Raw genomic sequence first — 15429 nt, 5'->3', positions numbered from 1 at the left:
TCTACCCCATACATACAATTATCTGTAAGGTCCCTCGGTCGAGCAGTGAATTTCAAACACAGATTCAACCACAAAGACCAGGGCAGTTTCCCAATGCCTCGCAAAGAAGGGCACCTATTGGTAGATGGGTAAAAATTAAAAATGAGATATTGAATATTCCTTTGAGCATGGTGAAGTTATTGATTACACTTTGATGGTGTATCAATACAACCAGTCACTACAAAGTAACAGGGGTCCTTCCTAACGCCGTTGCCGGAAAAGAAAGGAAACCGCTCAATGATTTCACCATGAAGCCAATGGTGATTTTAAAACAGTTACATTTTAAGGGCTGTGATAGGAGAAAACTGAGGATGGATCAACAACATTGTAGTTACTCCACAATACTAACCTAATTGATAGAATGAAACGAAGGATGCCTGAACACAATAAAAAATATTCTTAAACATGTATCCTGTTTCCGACAAGGCACTAAAGTAATATTGCAAAAGATGTGGCAAAAGCAATTCACTTTTTGTCCTGAATACAAAGTGTTATGTTTTGGGGAAATCCAATACAACACGTTACTAAGTACCACTCTCCATATTTTCAAGCATTGTGGTGGCTGCATCAAGTTATGGATATGCTTGTAATCATTAAGGACTGGGGAGTTTTTCAGGATAAAAAAGAAACGGAATGAAGATAAGCACAGGCAAATTCCTAAAGGAAAACCTGGTCTGCTTTCCACCATACACTGGGAAATGAATTCAATTTTCAGCAAGACAAAAACCTAAAACACAAGGCCAAATCTACACTGGAGTTGCTTACCAAGAAGACAGTGAATGTTTCTGAGTGGATTAGTTACAGGTTTGACTTAAATCTGCTTAAAAATCTATGGCAAGACTTGAAAATGGCTGTCTAGCAATGATTAACAATCAATTTGACAGAACTTGAAGAATTTTGAAAAGAATGGACAAAAATTGTACAATCCAGGTGTGCAAAGCTTTTCAGTGGCTTACCCAGAAAGATGCACAGCTGTAATTGCTGCCAAAGGTGATTCTAACATGTATTGACTCAGAGGTGTGAATAATTATGTAAATTAGATATTTCTGTATTTCATTTTCTATAAATTTGCTATAATTTCTAAAAACAAGTTTTCACTTTGTCATTATGGGGTATTGTGTTAGAAAAAAACTATTTTATAAAAGTTTAATTCATTTTGAACATAATGTGGAATAAGTCAAGGGGTATGAATACTTTCTGAAGACACTGTATACCCCTTGATTTATTCCACCTTTTGTGTTAGAGCTTGAATTCAAAATTGATTAAAAAAAAATTCCTCACCCGTCTACACACAATGCCCCATAATGACAAAGTGAAAACTTGTTTTTACAAAGTAGACTCAGCGATATGACATCATCATACACAGTGGGGCGACTTCCTGCTCACAGACATAAACATCAAATCTGCCAAGACTGACACTGTTTGCTCTTTGTCAGGAACTAATACAGACGGAACTACTGAATAAACCCTGTGAAATAAAGAACAGTCTGATTGACGAAGTAGAACTCCTAAAATAGTGAGGATGAGGTAGAAATTAGAACAGTTTAGAAGGTTAATTTCAACCTGTAAGATCCATAGAAGGTAGAGTAAGGTATTAATTTACCGTCACAATCACATTTTCGTTCTATTTTATAACTATTCTAATCAAGCCGTTTTGGATTGGCTGAGCTAGAGTCAATGGTGAACCAGTAAAGACAGCTAGCTTGATTCTTATTGTGCCAGCTAAAAGTGAAAGGTTTGAAAATAAACCATCTGAATGAATGGTATTTAAATTGCCACAGGTTATAAAACTCATTTGAATAAAAGTAATAATAGAGAACAATTTGAGTACTTTGCTACATCAATCCTTTTGATTTGCTTTGACATGGGAAAACACCAAGGAATCAAAGATGGCTGCCAACATGTGATTATTGAACACTACTTTAAACAAACTGTAGCATAGGCTACTCAATTTGTGCAAGTTTATTTTACCATTGTTACATTTTTGACTCCCCTAACTCTCTAGCTATAAATAGGCAATGTACTGTAATAAAATAAAGCATTGTTATAAAGTAGTTAGATATTAGGAGAGGATTAGTATTTACAAAAACATTTCCATTAAGTCTCAACTATGCCTGTCACCTCTCAATAAAATATCATAATGTGTGATCCCATGAACTTTTGAATGTGTGTGTGCGTAGGCTCAAACGTCTATCTGCATGTGTGTCCCTGCATATGATTCAGTGAGGAACTGACGAGGTGTTTAGTGAGCTTACACTTGGCCGACACTTTGTAGCCCCCCAGCTGCGCCGGATGTCCCTTGACGGCATCGAAACCAGATGAGACCAGCACCATGTCAGGAGAGAACTCATGGGCAATCGGCATCACCACAGTCCTGGAGACAGACAGGAGAGAGAAATCAGACCATTAAACCCATTGACAATAACGAGTCGTTCAAGTCTTCAAGGCTGTTGTATGTCAAGCACTCAAACTAGTACGTTTTCCTAAATCGTCTCAAGATCATTTAAAACAGCATAGCTCGTAAGGCATAGTAAATGTGCCTATAATGCAGGGTATTCATAGAAAGTGTCACAAAGAAAAGTAGTTAGATATTAGGAGAGGATGTATCCACGTGAGAAAGTAATTTATGAGCCTGTGTGACAGACGAACGTAGTTGCTAGCAAGAGCTTAACACGATTCTTCAGGATCACAAAAGAATAGCATACTATATGTGACTTTGACCCTTTAACTGACTGTACATTTCACACCAGGCTTGGGCGGTATACAGTTGAAGTCGGAAGTTTACATACACTTAGGTTGGAGTCATTAAAACTCGTTTTTCAACAACTCCACAAATTTCTTGTTAACAAACTATAGTTTTGGCAAGTCGGTTAGGACATCTACTTTGTGCAGGACACAAGTCATTTTCCAACAATTGTTAACAGACATTATTTCACTTAATCACTGTATCACAATTCCAGTGGGTCAGAAGTTTACATGCACTAAGTTGACTGTGCCTTTAAACAGCTTGGAAAATTCCAGAAAATTATGTCATGGCTTTAGAAGCTTCTGATAGGCTAATTGATATAATTTGATTCAATTGGAGGTGTACCTGTGGATGTATTTCAAGGCCTACCTTCAAACTCAGTGCCTCTTTGCTTGACATCATGGGAAAATCAAAAGAAATCAGCCAAGACCTCAGAAAAAAATTGTAGACCTCCACAAGTCTGATTCATCCTTGGGAGCAATTTCCAAACTCCTGAAGGTACCACGTTCATCTGTACAAACAATAGTACGCAAGTATAAACACCATGGGACCACGTAGCCGTCATACCACTCAGGAAGGAGATGCGTTCTGTCTCCTAGAGATGAATGTACTTTGGAGCGAAAAGTGCAAATCAATCCCAGAACAACAGTAAAGGACCTTGTGAAGATGCTGGAGGAAACAGGTACAAAAGTATCTATATCCACAGTAAAACGAGTCCTATATCGACATAACCTGAAAGGCCGCTCAGCAAGGAAGAAGCCACTGCTCCAAAACCGCCATAAAAAAGCCAGACTACGGTTTGCAACTGCACATGGGGACAAATATCGTACTTTCTGGTCTGTCTTCTGGTCTGATGAAACAAAAATAGAACTGTTTGGCCATAATGACCATCGTTCTGTTTGGAGGAAAAAGGGGGAGGCTTGCAAGCCGAAGAACACCATCCCAACCGTGAAGCACGGGGGTGGCAGCATCATGTTGTGGGTGTGCTTTGCTGCAGGAGGGACTGGTGCACTTCACAAAATAGATGGCATCATGAGGGAGGAAAATTATGTGGATATATTGAAGCAACATCAAGACATCAGTCAGGAAGTTAAAGCTTGGTCGCAAATGGGTCTTCCAAGTGGACAATGACCCCAAGCATACTTCCAAAGATGTGGCAAAATGGCCTAAGGACCACAAAGTCAAGGTATTGGAGTGGCCATCACAAAGCCCTGACCTCAATCCCAAAGAAAACTTGTGGGCAGAACTGAAAAAGCGTGTGGGAGCAAGGAGGCCACCAAACCTGACTCAGTTACACCAGCTCTGTCAGGAGGAATGGGCCAAAATTCACCCAACTTATTGTGGAAAGCTTGTGGAAGGCTACCCAAAACGTTTGACCCAAATTAAACAATTTAAAGGCAATGCTACCAAATACTAATTGAGTGTATGTAAACTTCTGACCCACTGGGAATGTGATGAAAGAAATAAAAGCTGAAATAAATAATTCTCTCTACTATCATTCTGACATTTCACATTCTTAAAATAAAGTGGTAATCCTAACTGACCGAAGACAGGGAATTTTTACTAGGATTAAATGTCAGGAATTGTGAAAAACTGAGTTTAAATGTATTTGGCTAAGGTGTATGTAAACTTCCGACTTCAGCTGTACCATATATACCCTATACCGGGGTATTTGGAAATAGCCACGGGACGGTTTTTCAATATCGTCAATACCGTTGTAACTATATCTTTGAAGTTTTTCAATACATTTGAATATTTGTAGGTATTTTTTAAGTAAATACCTGCAGTCAACTTGTGCAATTCATTAGGAGATGAAGCAGATCGAGTTCTTATTTCACCTGTCACATTATTATTATTATTATTTTACGTTATGAAGCGTACTTAGTTCACCAGCACAGTTGAGCTGGTCACGTGTTTGTTTGTAAATAGCAGGGGGCAGGTGAGTAAAGCTGTGTCACAGGGGTCATGTTTTATATTGAAAGTCAACAGTGTTTTTCTGCTTCAATAGAGTGATCAGGGACGTGCAACTATAGTCTATAGTTTTCCTTCACGGAAAATAAGTTACATAATATGCATAATATAGCTTCATTTCCATCAGCTGACAAAAGAAGTGCAATGCTATTTGGCTGGCAACCACACAAGTAGATGAGCTTACAATGAAAAATGCAAGGTCTTTTTTTGTCAAAAACTATGCATGGCCTTCATATGTCTAATGTTTAAGCTTATCATAGAAAGAATGTAGCCAGCTACATTTCCTAATGTTTTGCGTACATTTTATTTAGCGTTTTACCTGAGAAAAATAGGGTGGCTACACTGAGAAAAGTACCAGAGAAAAGAAGCTACACATCAGTCTGAGCTCTGTCTGCTGATAGAACGCCAGTTGTGAATTCTCATCCGAGTTTAGAAGTGCAGCTGAAGCACAAAGTGAGTCTGATGCCGAGCAGAAATTACAATAAGAAGCATTTTAGATCGGTGTTTACAAAACACAGCAAGATATTTCTTATGCGTTTCATATATTTTTCTGGTCGAGAAAAACGCAGAATGTGTTATGTGTTAATGTAACGGATGTGAAATGGCTAGCTAGTTAGCGGGTACGCGCTAGTAGCATTTCAATCAGTTACGTCACTTGCTCTGAAACCTAGAAGTAGTGTTGCCCCTTGCTCTGCAAGAGCCGCGGCCTTTGTGGAGCGATGGGTAACGATGCTTCGTGGGTGACCGTTGTTGATGTGTGCAGAGGGTCCCTGGTTCGCGCCCGTGTCGGGGCGAGGGGACGGTTTAAAGTGATACTGTTACATTGATGCTGTTGACCCGGATCACTGGTTGCTGCGGAAAAGGAGGAGGTTGAAAGGGGGGTGAGTGTAACGGATGTGAAATGGCTAGCTAGTTAGCGGGTACGCGCTAGTAGCATTTCAATCAGTTACGTCACTTGCTCTGAAACCTAGAAGTAGTGTTGCCCCTTGCTCTGCAAGGGCCGTGGCCTTTGTGGAGCGATGGGTAACGATGCTTCGTGGGCGACCGTTGTTGATGTGTGCAGAGGGTCCCTGGTTCGCGCCCTGGTCGGGGCGAGGGGACGGTTTAAAGTTATACTGTTACATTAACACGACCCCGAGTTTAACTTGCTATCTAGGTACGTAGCTGAGTTAATAAGGTGACGGGACATCATATTGTGTTAGTTTCTGACGTGTTTGAGAAGGCAAAGTCGCTATCTTGATTTCCTTGACTTTTTTCTTCCTCTCCGTTCTCTGCCTTTCTGCTAGTTTTTCTGGTGCCCCCTTGTGTACTAAACCGGTAATACCGTAAATCCAGAGATGAAAGAAGGACGGTATGACGATATGAAAATCTGGACCCTATTTCACACCCTAGCCTCTCATGACACACAAAACATGCTGTGCTTTATTGCTTACTGTATATGACATGCTCTTGAAGAGAAACGCGTGATGTAATATCTTTGGTTGGGAGAGATGTACAGTATGTGTATGACCACATGACAAGGCAATTCACAAATAAATCACTGACTACCAAGTCACATTGGGTAACATTTTGAAGAGACATTGTCAAATTAAACCCCATGTTCCACAGATCTAACTTGGTCCCAGATCAGTTTGTACGGTCTTGCCAACATCTATGGTCATTGCGAAACAGCACAAATAAATCCAGAACCAGGCTACCATTGATCAGTCCAACTGTCTGAACCGTTTCAACAAACTCCTAGGGACACAATGTCCCGAGTGGCGCAGCGGTCTAAGGCACCGCATCTCAGTGCTAGAGGCGTCCCTACCGACACCCTTGTTTGAATTCAGGCTGTGTTACAACTGGCTGTGATTGGGAGTCCCCTAGGGCGGCGCACAATTGGCCCAGCGTCGGCCGGGGTAGGCCGTCATTGTTTTTAAGAATTTGTTCTTAACTGATTTGCGTAGTTAAATAAAGGTTAAATATATATATATATATAACATTTTTTTATTAAAAGTAGATGAAATTTGAAATGCGAACCACATGGTGCTCTAAATCCAGCCTCACATAATAGATGGACAAACATTACATCAAGTCGCACAGATACCATGTAGCCGAACGATAGTTACACATCATTTACATATCTCTGTTTGATAACATTTCGTGTTTAAACACAGTCACTAAACTTAATTAAAAAGAACATTTGGCCTCTTCCTTGAAATGTAATAATTGCTTTATGTATCTTATATGCAGTTGCAAGGTACACTTGAGTACCTACTAGGATACATTCTGGTTACCGTGGTTACCAAAGTAGTTAAAGTTGCCCTTGTTGGCATGTAGTTTATGTAAAGTGCTACCAAACAGATGAAAACCATCAGGACCAAGAGAGAGAGTGATGTCCAGAGGGGAGTATTTGTCGATGATGCCAGCACAGACTCTCTCTATTTTCATCTTCTGGGACCGCTTCCCTTGTTCTTCTCCTCCACCCTCTTCCCTTCTTCCTCTTCCTCCCATTGCTGCTGCCGCTAGTGATTTAAGCTAGCACACACGGCCCATGCTGTGATTCCTCTCGCTACTTCTTTCTCTCCCCCACCATCTCCTTCTCTCTTTCTCTCTCCATCCCCCCCTCTGTCAACCCCTCCATCCCTGCCTCCTCCTCTCTCCTTCCTCCTTCTCTCTCCCCCATTCTCTCTTCCTCTCTCTTTCTGCCTCCACCCTCCTCCCCCTCTCTCCCTCTCCCTCCCTCCTTCTCTCTCCCCTCTCTCTTTCCCTCTCTCTCTCTCTCTCTCTCTCTCCGGCCACCAGTTCAAAGCGTTTCGGCGGGCGTCTGGTTCCCATTAGGGGCTCGTCCCTCTTCTCACGTCACTGACAGCCAGCCATCTGGGATCCATTGGGCTTAATTACGCCGTCTTTGGATTCCCTAACAATGCACCCCCCCCCCCCCATTTTCCCCCGCCATGCACTACCAGACCCTGCAGCCCGTGTTGTGGGGGTGCACCTCCTCATCCACACACATGAATGAACATGCACGTGTACACGCACAAATACATACAGGCAAATACACATGGTTGTGCACACCCGCACACAACCACACCAACAAACACACACACTTCCTCTTCAATACACACTCAAAAGTACCACCCCCCTCCCGCCAAGCTTCACAAAAATCCACCAGGCTATATCAACCTCCACCCATAAAAAACACTACCTCATCAGATTCTAACCCCTACCACTGACCCCCTACGCCCCCACATACAGCCCCTTTACCTGACCCTCCTGCCTAGTACCACATACACACAGCACGGTTTACCCCCAACTCCAAAGGAATCCACCAGATTATACTGAAATCCCCCCAAACCACTTCAAATCCTTTTCAACCAGAATCTACCCCTTCCCCTTTGACACACGCTATTCCTTTTCAACCAGAATCTACCCCTTCCCCTTTGACACACGCTATTTACCCCCCCCCACATACACACACACTATATACGGAAGAGGTTGCCATTTTGGAGGCAACCCAAGATTCCTCAGCCTCTGAATGGCAAGATGTGAAATAAACAGAACCGGTCCATTTCTTTGCCCCAATACATATGCTTCTAACTGGGAGATTGAAATCTCAATCATGAATATGAATCAAATTAAAAAGATGGCAGCAAGAATGGAACCAGTAACTGCACTTATTACATTTACGGCCATTGCAGAAACTCTTCAAATTGGGTGCATCTTGTCTGGCTGTCTTGTCTGGCTGGAAAAGTGGCTCAGTCACAGAGATTTTCCTTGCACAGAATTGACAATATATTGCTTTACAGTGTTTGTTGGTGGACTACGGTGGGGGGAACGCTGTGAAATCATTTTCACATGTAAATACGTGTTTTAAAGGTGAACTCCTCTGATTTTCCAGTAGGATTTTCCAATTCCACACCAGGATATAGCCTATAGGCATACAAGAAACAGTTGCTAGGTAACATCTACATGTAGGCTACTGGAAACTAAGTGATAGTTGCTAGGTAACATCTACCTGTATTGAGAGATCCTGTAAAAAAACAACAACAAAAAAAAGGTTGTTGGTAACATACACCTGTACTGAGAGCTAAGAAAACATTACAGTAGAAAAAGTTACTAAGTTACGAGGTAACATCTGTAGTAGGTAACATCTAGGTAACAAACACCTGTATTGATAACTACGTGAGATTTGCTAGATTACTGGGAACTACCTGTACACAAAACAAAGGTAGAGTTGCTAGTTAACATACACTTAAACTAAGGAACATTTACCACTTTCAGTTTTCCTTTTACACATCCAGTGAACCAACACAGACTATACTGCCTAAGTGGTTCTCAGATAGTTAGCAAATAGCATTGTATGCTAAGGGCAAACATTGGGCCTAGCGTCTGCCTGTTGCAACCGATAGCTTGTAACGGTACAGCACAGCTTTAGCCGTTAGCATCGTGAGTTTGACGAGCTTGGCCCACACACGGTGTGTGTATGCACCATACAGACCTCACATACTGTTTAACTGCCTGGTGGCGAGCCAACCCCGCTGACAGGAACGCTCAAAGTTCATTATGCTGCAAACCGAGCAGCTATTCATTCAGGGGCTGTGGCTTGAATGAAGTGGAAAGTGCGGTGCACAGAAAAAAAGACATTGGTACGCACTTCCATACAGTGGCATGGATTTACACCACGGGCTCTATTTCCGGCTGCCGTTAAGCCAGCGCCATTGTCAAACACAAAATGTGAGTGGACAAATTATTTTAGCCAGCTACTGTTATTATTTTGGATATGCGCAAAACTCCTCATGTATGCTACATGTCCATAAGACCATCATGGTATGAAAGATGACTGATACCGCTGACCCTATTTAGAAACATTTAAGTTATTCCTCTGTTACAATTGCTTGTTTTCTGTTTCATGTGATTAGAAAACAAGTTGTCAGTAGGCTACCCTTACCCTAGGCCTATTACAACGAAAGCTGTTTCAACAGCAATACGTTGCGTGTATATCTTATCCTGGCCATGCATTAGCCAAGGAGCCTATCGATAAAATATTTCTAGGTCACACTTTATTTGGATAGTCCGGATAGTCCATCTGTAGATGCTCTATCTGTTAATAAGCAACTGCTTGCTAAGGTTACGGTTAGGGTTAGGTTTAGAATAAGGGTTAGGGCTAGGGTTAAATTTAGGATTAGGATAAGGGTTCAGGTTAGGGCTAGGGTTAGTAGATAGTTAGCTGAAATGTTACTGATAGTCTGTAGAGCATCTACAGATGGACTATTTTTTTTTAAAGTGTTTACCGGTTTCTAAATGGTCTACTCGTGAGGATTTTGCCATCATTCTTTGGCATTATTCACAATGAAAATAGGCCTACCTGCAGTACATACTCCATTCGGCTTGTATCCATCCCTATTTCCAAAAAGTGTCTCTTGTCCATTTACCGAAGAAACATTCCATCGAAAATATCGAAATGATTCAGTCCTACTGTATAAGTCCATATCAACGGTAGGCCTAGGCTATATCTTGCTTATTGAGAATGTGCCTCACACATGCAATACAATTTACAGGAGCCTAGTATCCTTTTGTTGAGAAGTATGATGCGTAAAGACATACTTGTTGAAGCCAATTTCAACAATGTTGACTGTCAACACTCCATTGCTTACTGCTCGTTACTGTAGCCTGTGCTATTTGCTATTTAATAAACTGTAGTATCAATTCACAATGGACTAGGATGAGAATATTCTGTGCCCCCCCCCCTTACAGAAAATAACTACAGTATTCCTATAGGATATTATAGGATTTCTATAGTAACCTATAGTGGGCTTAAAGCGTCCTATAATATCTCTCTCCCTATATAATATTCTTATAAGATTTCCTGCCAGATGTTTTCTGTAATAATACTCAATAGTACTTGTATAGTATTATCATGAATCAAAATCTCTATAGTATTCCTATAGTGAGTTTTTAGTAGCTCTCTTGCATACCTATCATAAATGCGCTTTTGTCAATATAGAACATTGTGGTTCATTGTCATCATTGTTGTTCAGCTTCTTTGCCCTTTTCTGCTTATTATACAGCATCTGTTATTTAAATATTTCCTAAATTAAATAAATTGCATAACATTGCCCGTGTCTCAAAACATGTGTAGATCCAGCAACATGTCTCAACTCAAATTGAATGGATTGAAGAGCTACTTTTTATGACTTATTTTGAAGTTATGCAAATCCTTAAAAAATGTACTCATACACTACATAACCAAAAGTATATGGACACCTGTTCGTCAAACATCTCATTCCAGAATCATGGGCATTAATATGGAGTTGTTCCCCTCTTTGCTGCTATAACAGCCTCCCCTTTTCTGGGAAGGCTTTCCCCCTAGGACCAAAAGGCTCCTCAACAGCTTCTACCCCCAAGTAATTAGACTGCTGAACAATTCATAAATATCGCCACCGCACAATTTACATTGACCCCCCCCCCCCTCCCTCTTGTACACTGCTGCTACTCGCTGTTTGTTTGTTACCTATGCATAGTCACTTCGCCCCAACCTACATGTACAGATTACTTCATCTAGCCTGTACCCCACGCACACTGACTCGGTACCGGTGCCCCCTGTATACAGCCTCGTTATTGTTATTCTTATTGTGTTATATTTTAGTCTACTTGGTAAATATTTTCTTCTTCTTGAACTGCACTGTTGGTTAAGAGCTTGTAAAGCATTTCACGGTAAAGTCTACACTTGTTGTATTCGGCGCATGTGGCAAATAAAGTTTGATTTGATTTGATTTAGATCTTGTAACATTGCTGCGGGGATTTGCTTCTATTCAGCCACAAGCATTAGTGAGGTCAGGCAATGATGTTGGGCTATTAGGCCTGGCTCACAGTCGGTGTTCCAATTTATCCCAAAGGTGTTCAGGGCTCTGTGCAGACAAGTCAAGTTCTTCCACACCGACCTCGACAAACCATGTCTGTATGGACCTTGCTTTATGCACGGGGGCATTGTCATGCTGAAACAGAAAAGGGCCTTCCCCAAACTGTTGGCACAAAGTTGGAAAGACAGAATCACCTAGAATGTCATTGTATGCTGTAGCGTTAAGATTTCCCTTCACTGGAACTAAGGGGCCTAGCACGAACCATGAAAAACAGCCCCAGACCATTATTCCTCCTCCACCAAACTTTACAGTTGACACTATGCATTGGGGCAGGTAGCGTTCTCCCGGCATCCGCCAAACCCAGATTGGTCCGTCGGACTTCCAGATGTTGAAGCGTGATTCATCACTCCAGAGAACGCGTTTCCACTGCTCCAGAGTCCAATGGCGGCAAGCTTTACACCACTCCAGCCGACGCTTGGTATTGCGCATGGTGATCTTAGGCTTGTGTGTGGCTGCTCGGCCATGGAAACCCATTTCATGAAGCTCAAGACGAAACAGTTCTTGTGCTGACGTTGCTTCCAGAGGTAGTTTGGAACGCGATAGTGATTGTTGCAACCCCGTTAATAATGTCATAGTAATAAGTGTACACACTCCCCTTACATAAATAGACCCACCGAGGTCAAAAGAGGTTGGCTGGTATTGATGCGTTTATATACATCTGTGAGCAAGTTTCTGATAAAGTCAGGCCTCTATTGTTAGGCTACTATTGTTGGTCCAAGTTTGTCTGTAACATCAAAGAAAAGGGGAAATAGTTGCTGTGAAAAACGGTAATACAGTTTTTTGCTCATGTTTGGGTCCCCTGTATTGCCAACCAGAAATATGGGAGAATGGGAGATTCAGAAAGTATTCACACCCCTTGACCTTTCCCACATTTTGTTGTGTTACAGCCTGAATTTAAAATTGATCAAATTGATATATTTTTTGTCATTAGCCTACACACAATACCCCATAATGTCAAAGTGGAATTATGTTTTTCAATTTTCTTTTAACAAATTAATTAAAAATGAAAGCTGAAATGTCTTCAGTCAATACGTATTCAACCCCTTTGTTATGGTATGCCTACATAAGTTCAGAAGTAAACATTTGCTTAACAAGTCACATAATAAGTTGCATGGACTCACTCGATGTGCAATAATAGTGTTTAATGTGATTTTTGAATGACTACCTCATCTCTGGACCCCTCGCTCTTGTGCTTAGTTGAGCAGTGCATTTCAAACACAGATTCTACCACAAAGACTAGGGAGATTTTCCAATGCCTCGCAAATAAGGGCACCTATTGAGCAGACATTGAATATCCCTTTGAGCATTGTGAAGTTATTAATACACCTAGTAACTACAAAGATATAGTTACAGTTTAAAAGCTGTGATAGGAAAAATCTGAGGATGAATCAACAACATTCTAGTTACTCCACAATACTAACCTAATTGGCAGAGTGAAAAGAAGAAAGCCTGTACAGAATTTAAAAAACTCCCAAACATGCATCCTGTTTGCAATAAGGGCAATAAGGCACTAAAGTAATATTGTCCTGAATACAAAGTGTTACGTTTGGGGGAAATCCAATATAACACATTACTGAGTACCACTCTCCATATTTTCAAGCATAGTGGTAGCTGCATCATGTTATGGGTATGCTTGTAATTGTAAAGGACTGGCCAGTTTTTCAGGATAAAAAGGCAAAATCCTAGAGGAAAACCTGGTTCAGTTTGCTTTCCACTAGACACTGGGAGATGATTTCACCTTTCAGCAGGACAATAACCTAAAACACAAGGCCAAATGTCCACTGGAGTTGCTTACCAAGAAGACAGTGAATGTTCCTGTGTAGCCAAGTTACAGTTTTGACTGAAATCTACTTGAAAATCTATGACAAGACTTGAAAATGGTTGTCTAGCAATGATCAACAACCATTTTGACAGAGCTTGAAGAATTTTGAAAAGAATAATGGGCAAATCTTGCACAATCCAGGTGTGGAAAGTTCTTTGAAACTTACCCATAAAGACTCACAGCTGTAATCACTGCCAAATGTGCTTCTACAAAGTATTGATTCAGGGATGTGAATACTTACGTACATTTTTGTGTATTTTATTTTCAATATATTTGCAAACATTTCTAAAAACATGTTTCATTTTGTCATTATGGAGTATTGTGTGTACAGTAGAAGGGTGAGAAAAACATCTATTTAATCAATTTTGAAATCAGACTGTAACGCAACAAAACGAACGTGGAATAGGTTAAGAGGTATAAATATTTTCTGAAGGTACTGTATATAGTACAGTAGCCTAATCTTTGGCATTTTGTAATCATGTATTTATAGTCTATGGATGTTATGCTTGTTTCGGCCCACAGAGGGAGCAGCTCACTCTAGTGCTTAGTTTACGCAGTGTTGCCAATTTAGCGACTTTGTCGCTATATTTAGCAAATTTTCAAACCCCATCCAGCAACCTTTATTGGCTAGTTTTCAGGCTGCATTTGGAGAGTTTTGGCACCAAGAGTTTATATGGTTTTAATGGCAGCTGTGCCACAGCAAGTTAAATTGGCGCTGTGGTCATCGCAGCTCTGGCAAAACATATTCTAGTGACTTCTAGCGACAAATCAAACAGCAAATAGCGATTTTCCCTGAAAAATAGTTGACAACACTTGCTTCTTGTGCACTCACTCTATAGTGGCTCTTGCCAGTTGATTGAGAGAGCCAACTGAAAATTGAAGAGAGAAGCACCAGATAAACACATTTTAAACCTTATCTTCATGGTGAGCGAGTTATAAAGCATATGATATAAAGCACCAAGTTAAACGGAGTGTAATGATATTATTGTTGTTCTTTTTTTATGATGTTTTGAAAGTTTAATTCATTTACAAATCTCTATTGGCATAGAAGCTAACATCGGCTAATGTTAGCTCCAGTCAAGCTAGCCTGTCATAGTCATGGCGATACAGGACTCCAACGAAAGTTCACACAGAGAGTGTAAATAAAGGGAAAGATTGTAACTTTGCTATTGTTAGGGATATGTTGAGAATGACATGATGGAAATGTACTGATGAGATACATGTCCATCTTGAATCACTAGGGTGGATAATGAATATAATGTCCTTAAATTCCTTCATTTATGAGGCTGTTTCTCCAAAAAAGCAATGTGTTCCCCAGTTGAAATGGCCTTTCATGTGTATTTAGTACTAAATCTAACAATTATGTTTTGTAGAGCTTCCAATGCTTCTCAAAGAAGTGCAGGAGTTTAGGCTGGAAAGGAAAAAGCATCTCTCACTTTTCTTAACGCAGAATGAAATTGTCCTCCTTTGTGAATGACATAAACACATGTTTAAAAACATTAACAAGGATACATTTATCCTTGCATATCACATCTCATGATTGGAAAAGTGACCACTATTGCCTGAACTTATGATGTGCCTTTGTGTTTTCTATAGGTTGAACTGGAAGAGGGCTCCAAAATCCAAATTTCAAAAACTTTGTGGCAAGGCTCAGCCAAGAACCCTCCCAAAAAGGTGTTGGAATTGATGAGAGCCCTCTTTAGTCGAGAGATCATGGCAAAATCCTCACTTACATACAAGAAGGCCAAAGCCTTTAAGGACCATGAAGCAAAACCTCAATTCTATCCCACATGAGTCTCTGCCATCTGCTGTAAATTCAAGTTAAAAAACAGTTCAGTTTTAGTTTAAAGTTACCTGTATTTTCTGCATGTAGGGTCACCACAACAACATTTAGCCAATACAGATTTCAACATACAAATGGCTGACCTTGGAAAGAAAACATTGGGAAA

General features: G+C 40.7%; 1 protein-coding gene across 1 annotated transcript in view; it reads right to left on the bottom strand.

Annotated features, from left to right (window-relative positions):
* LOC120021993 (histone deacetylase 7-like) overlaps positions 1-15429 on the bottom strand; it is an 87166-nt gene that overhangs the window by 6019 nt on the left and 65718 nt on the right. Inside the window, exon 20 of the mRNA XM_038965799.1 lies at positions 2295-2413. Coding sequence (XP_038821727.1) covers positions 2295-2413 — 119 coding nt within the window. The remainder of the gene's footprint in view (positions 1-2294; positions 2414-15429) is intronic.

Source organism: Salvelinus namaycush, chromosome 2, assembly GCF_016432855.1.
Source record: "Salvelinus namaycush isolate Seneca chromosome 2, SaNama_1.0, whole genome shotgun sequence".
Lineage (NCBI taxonomy): Eukaryota > Metazoa > Chordata > Actinopteri > Salmoniformes > Salmonidae > Salvelinus > Salvelinus namaycush.
This window is presented reverse-complemented; position numbering and strand designations above follow the sequence as displayed.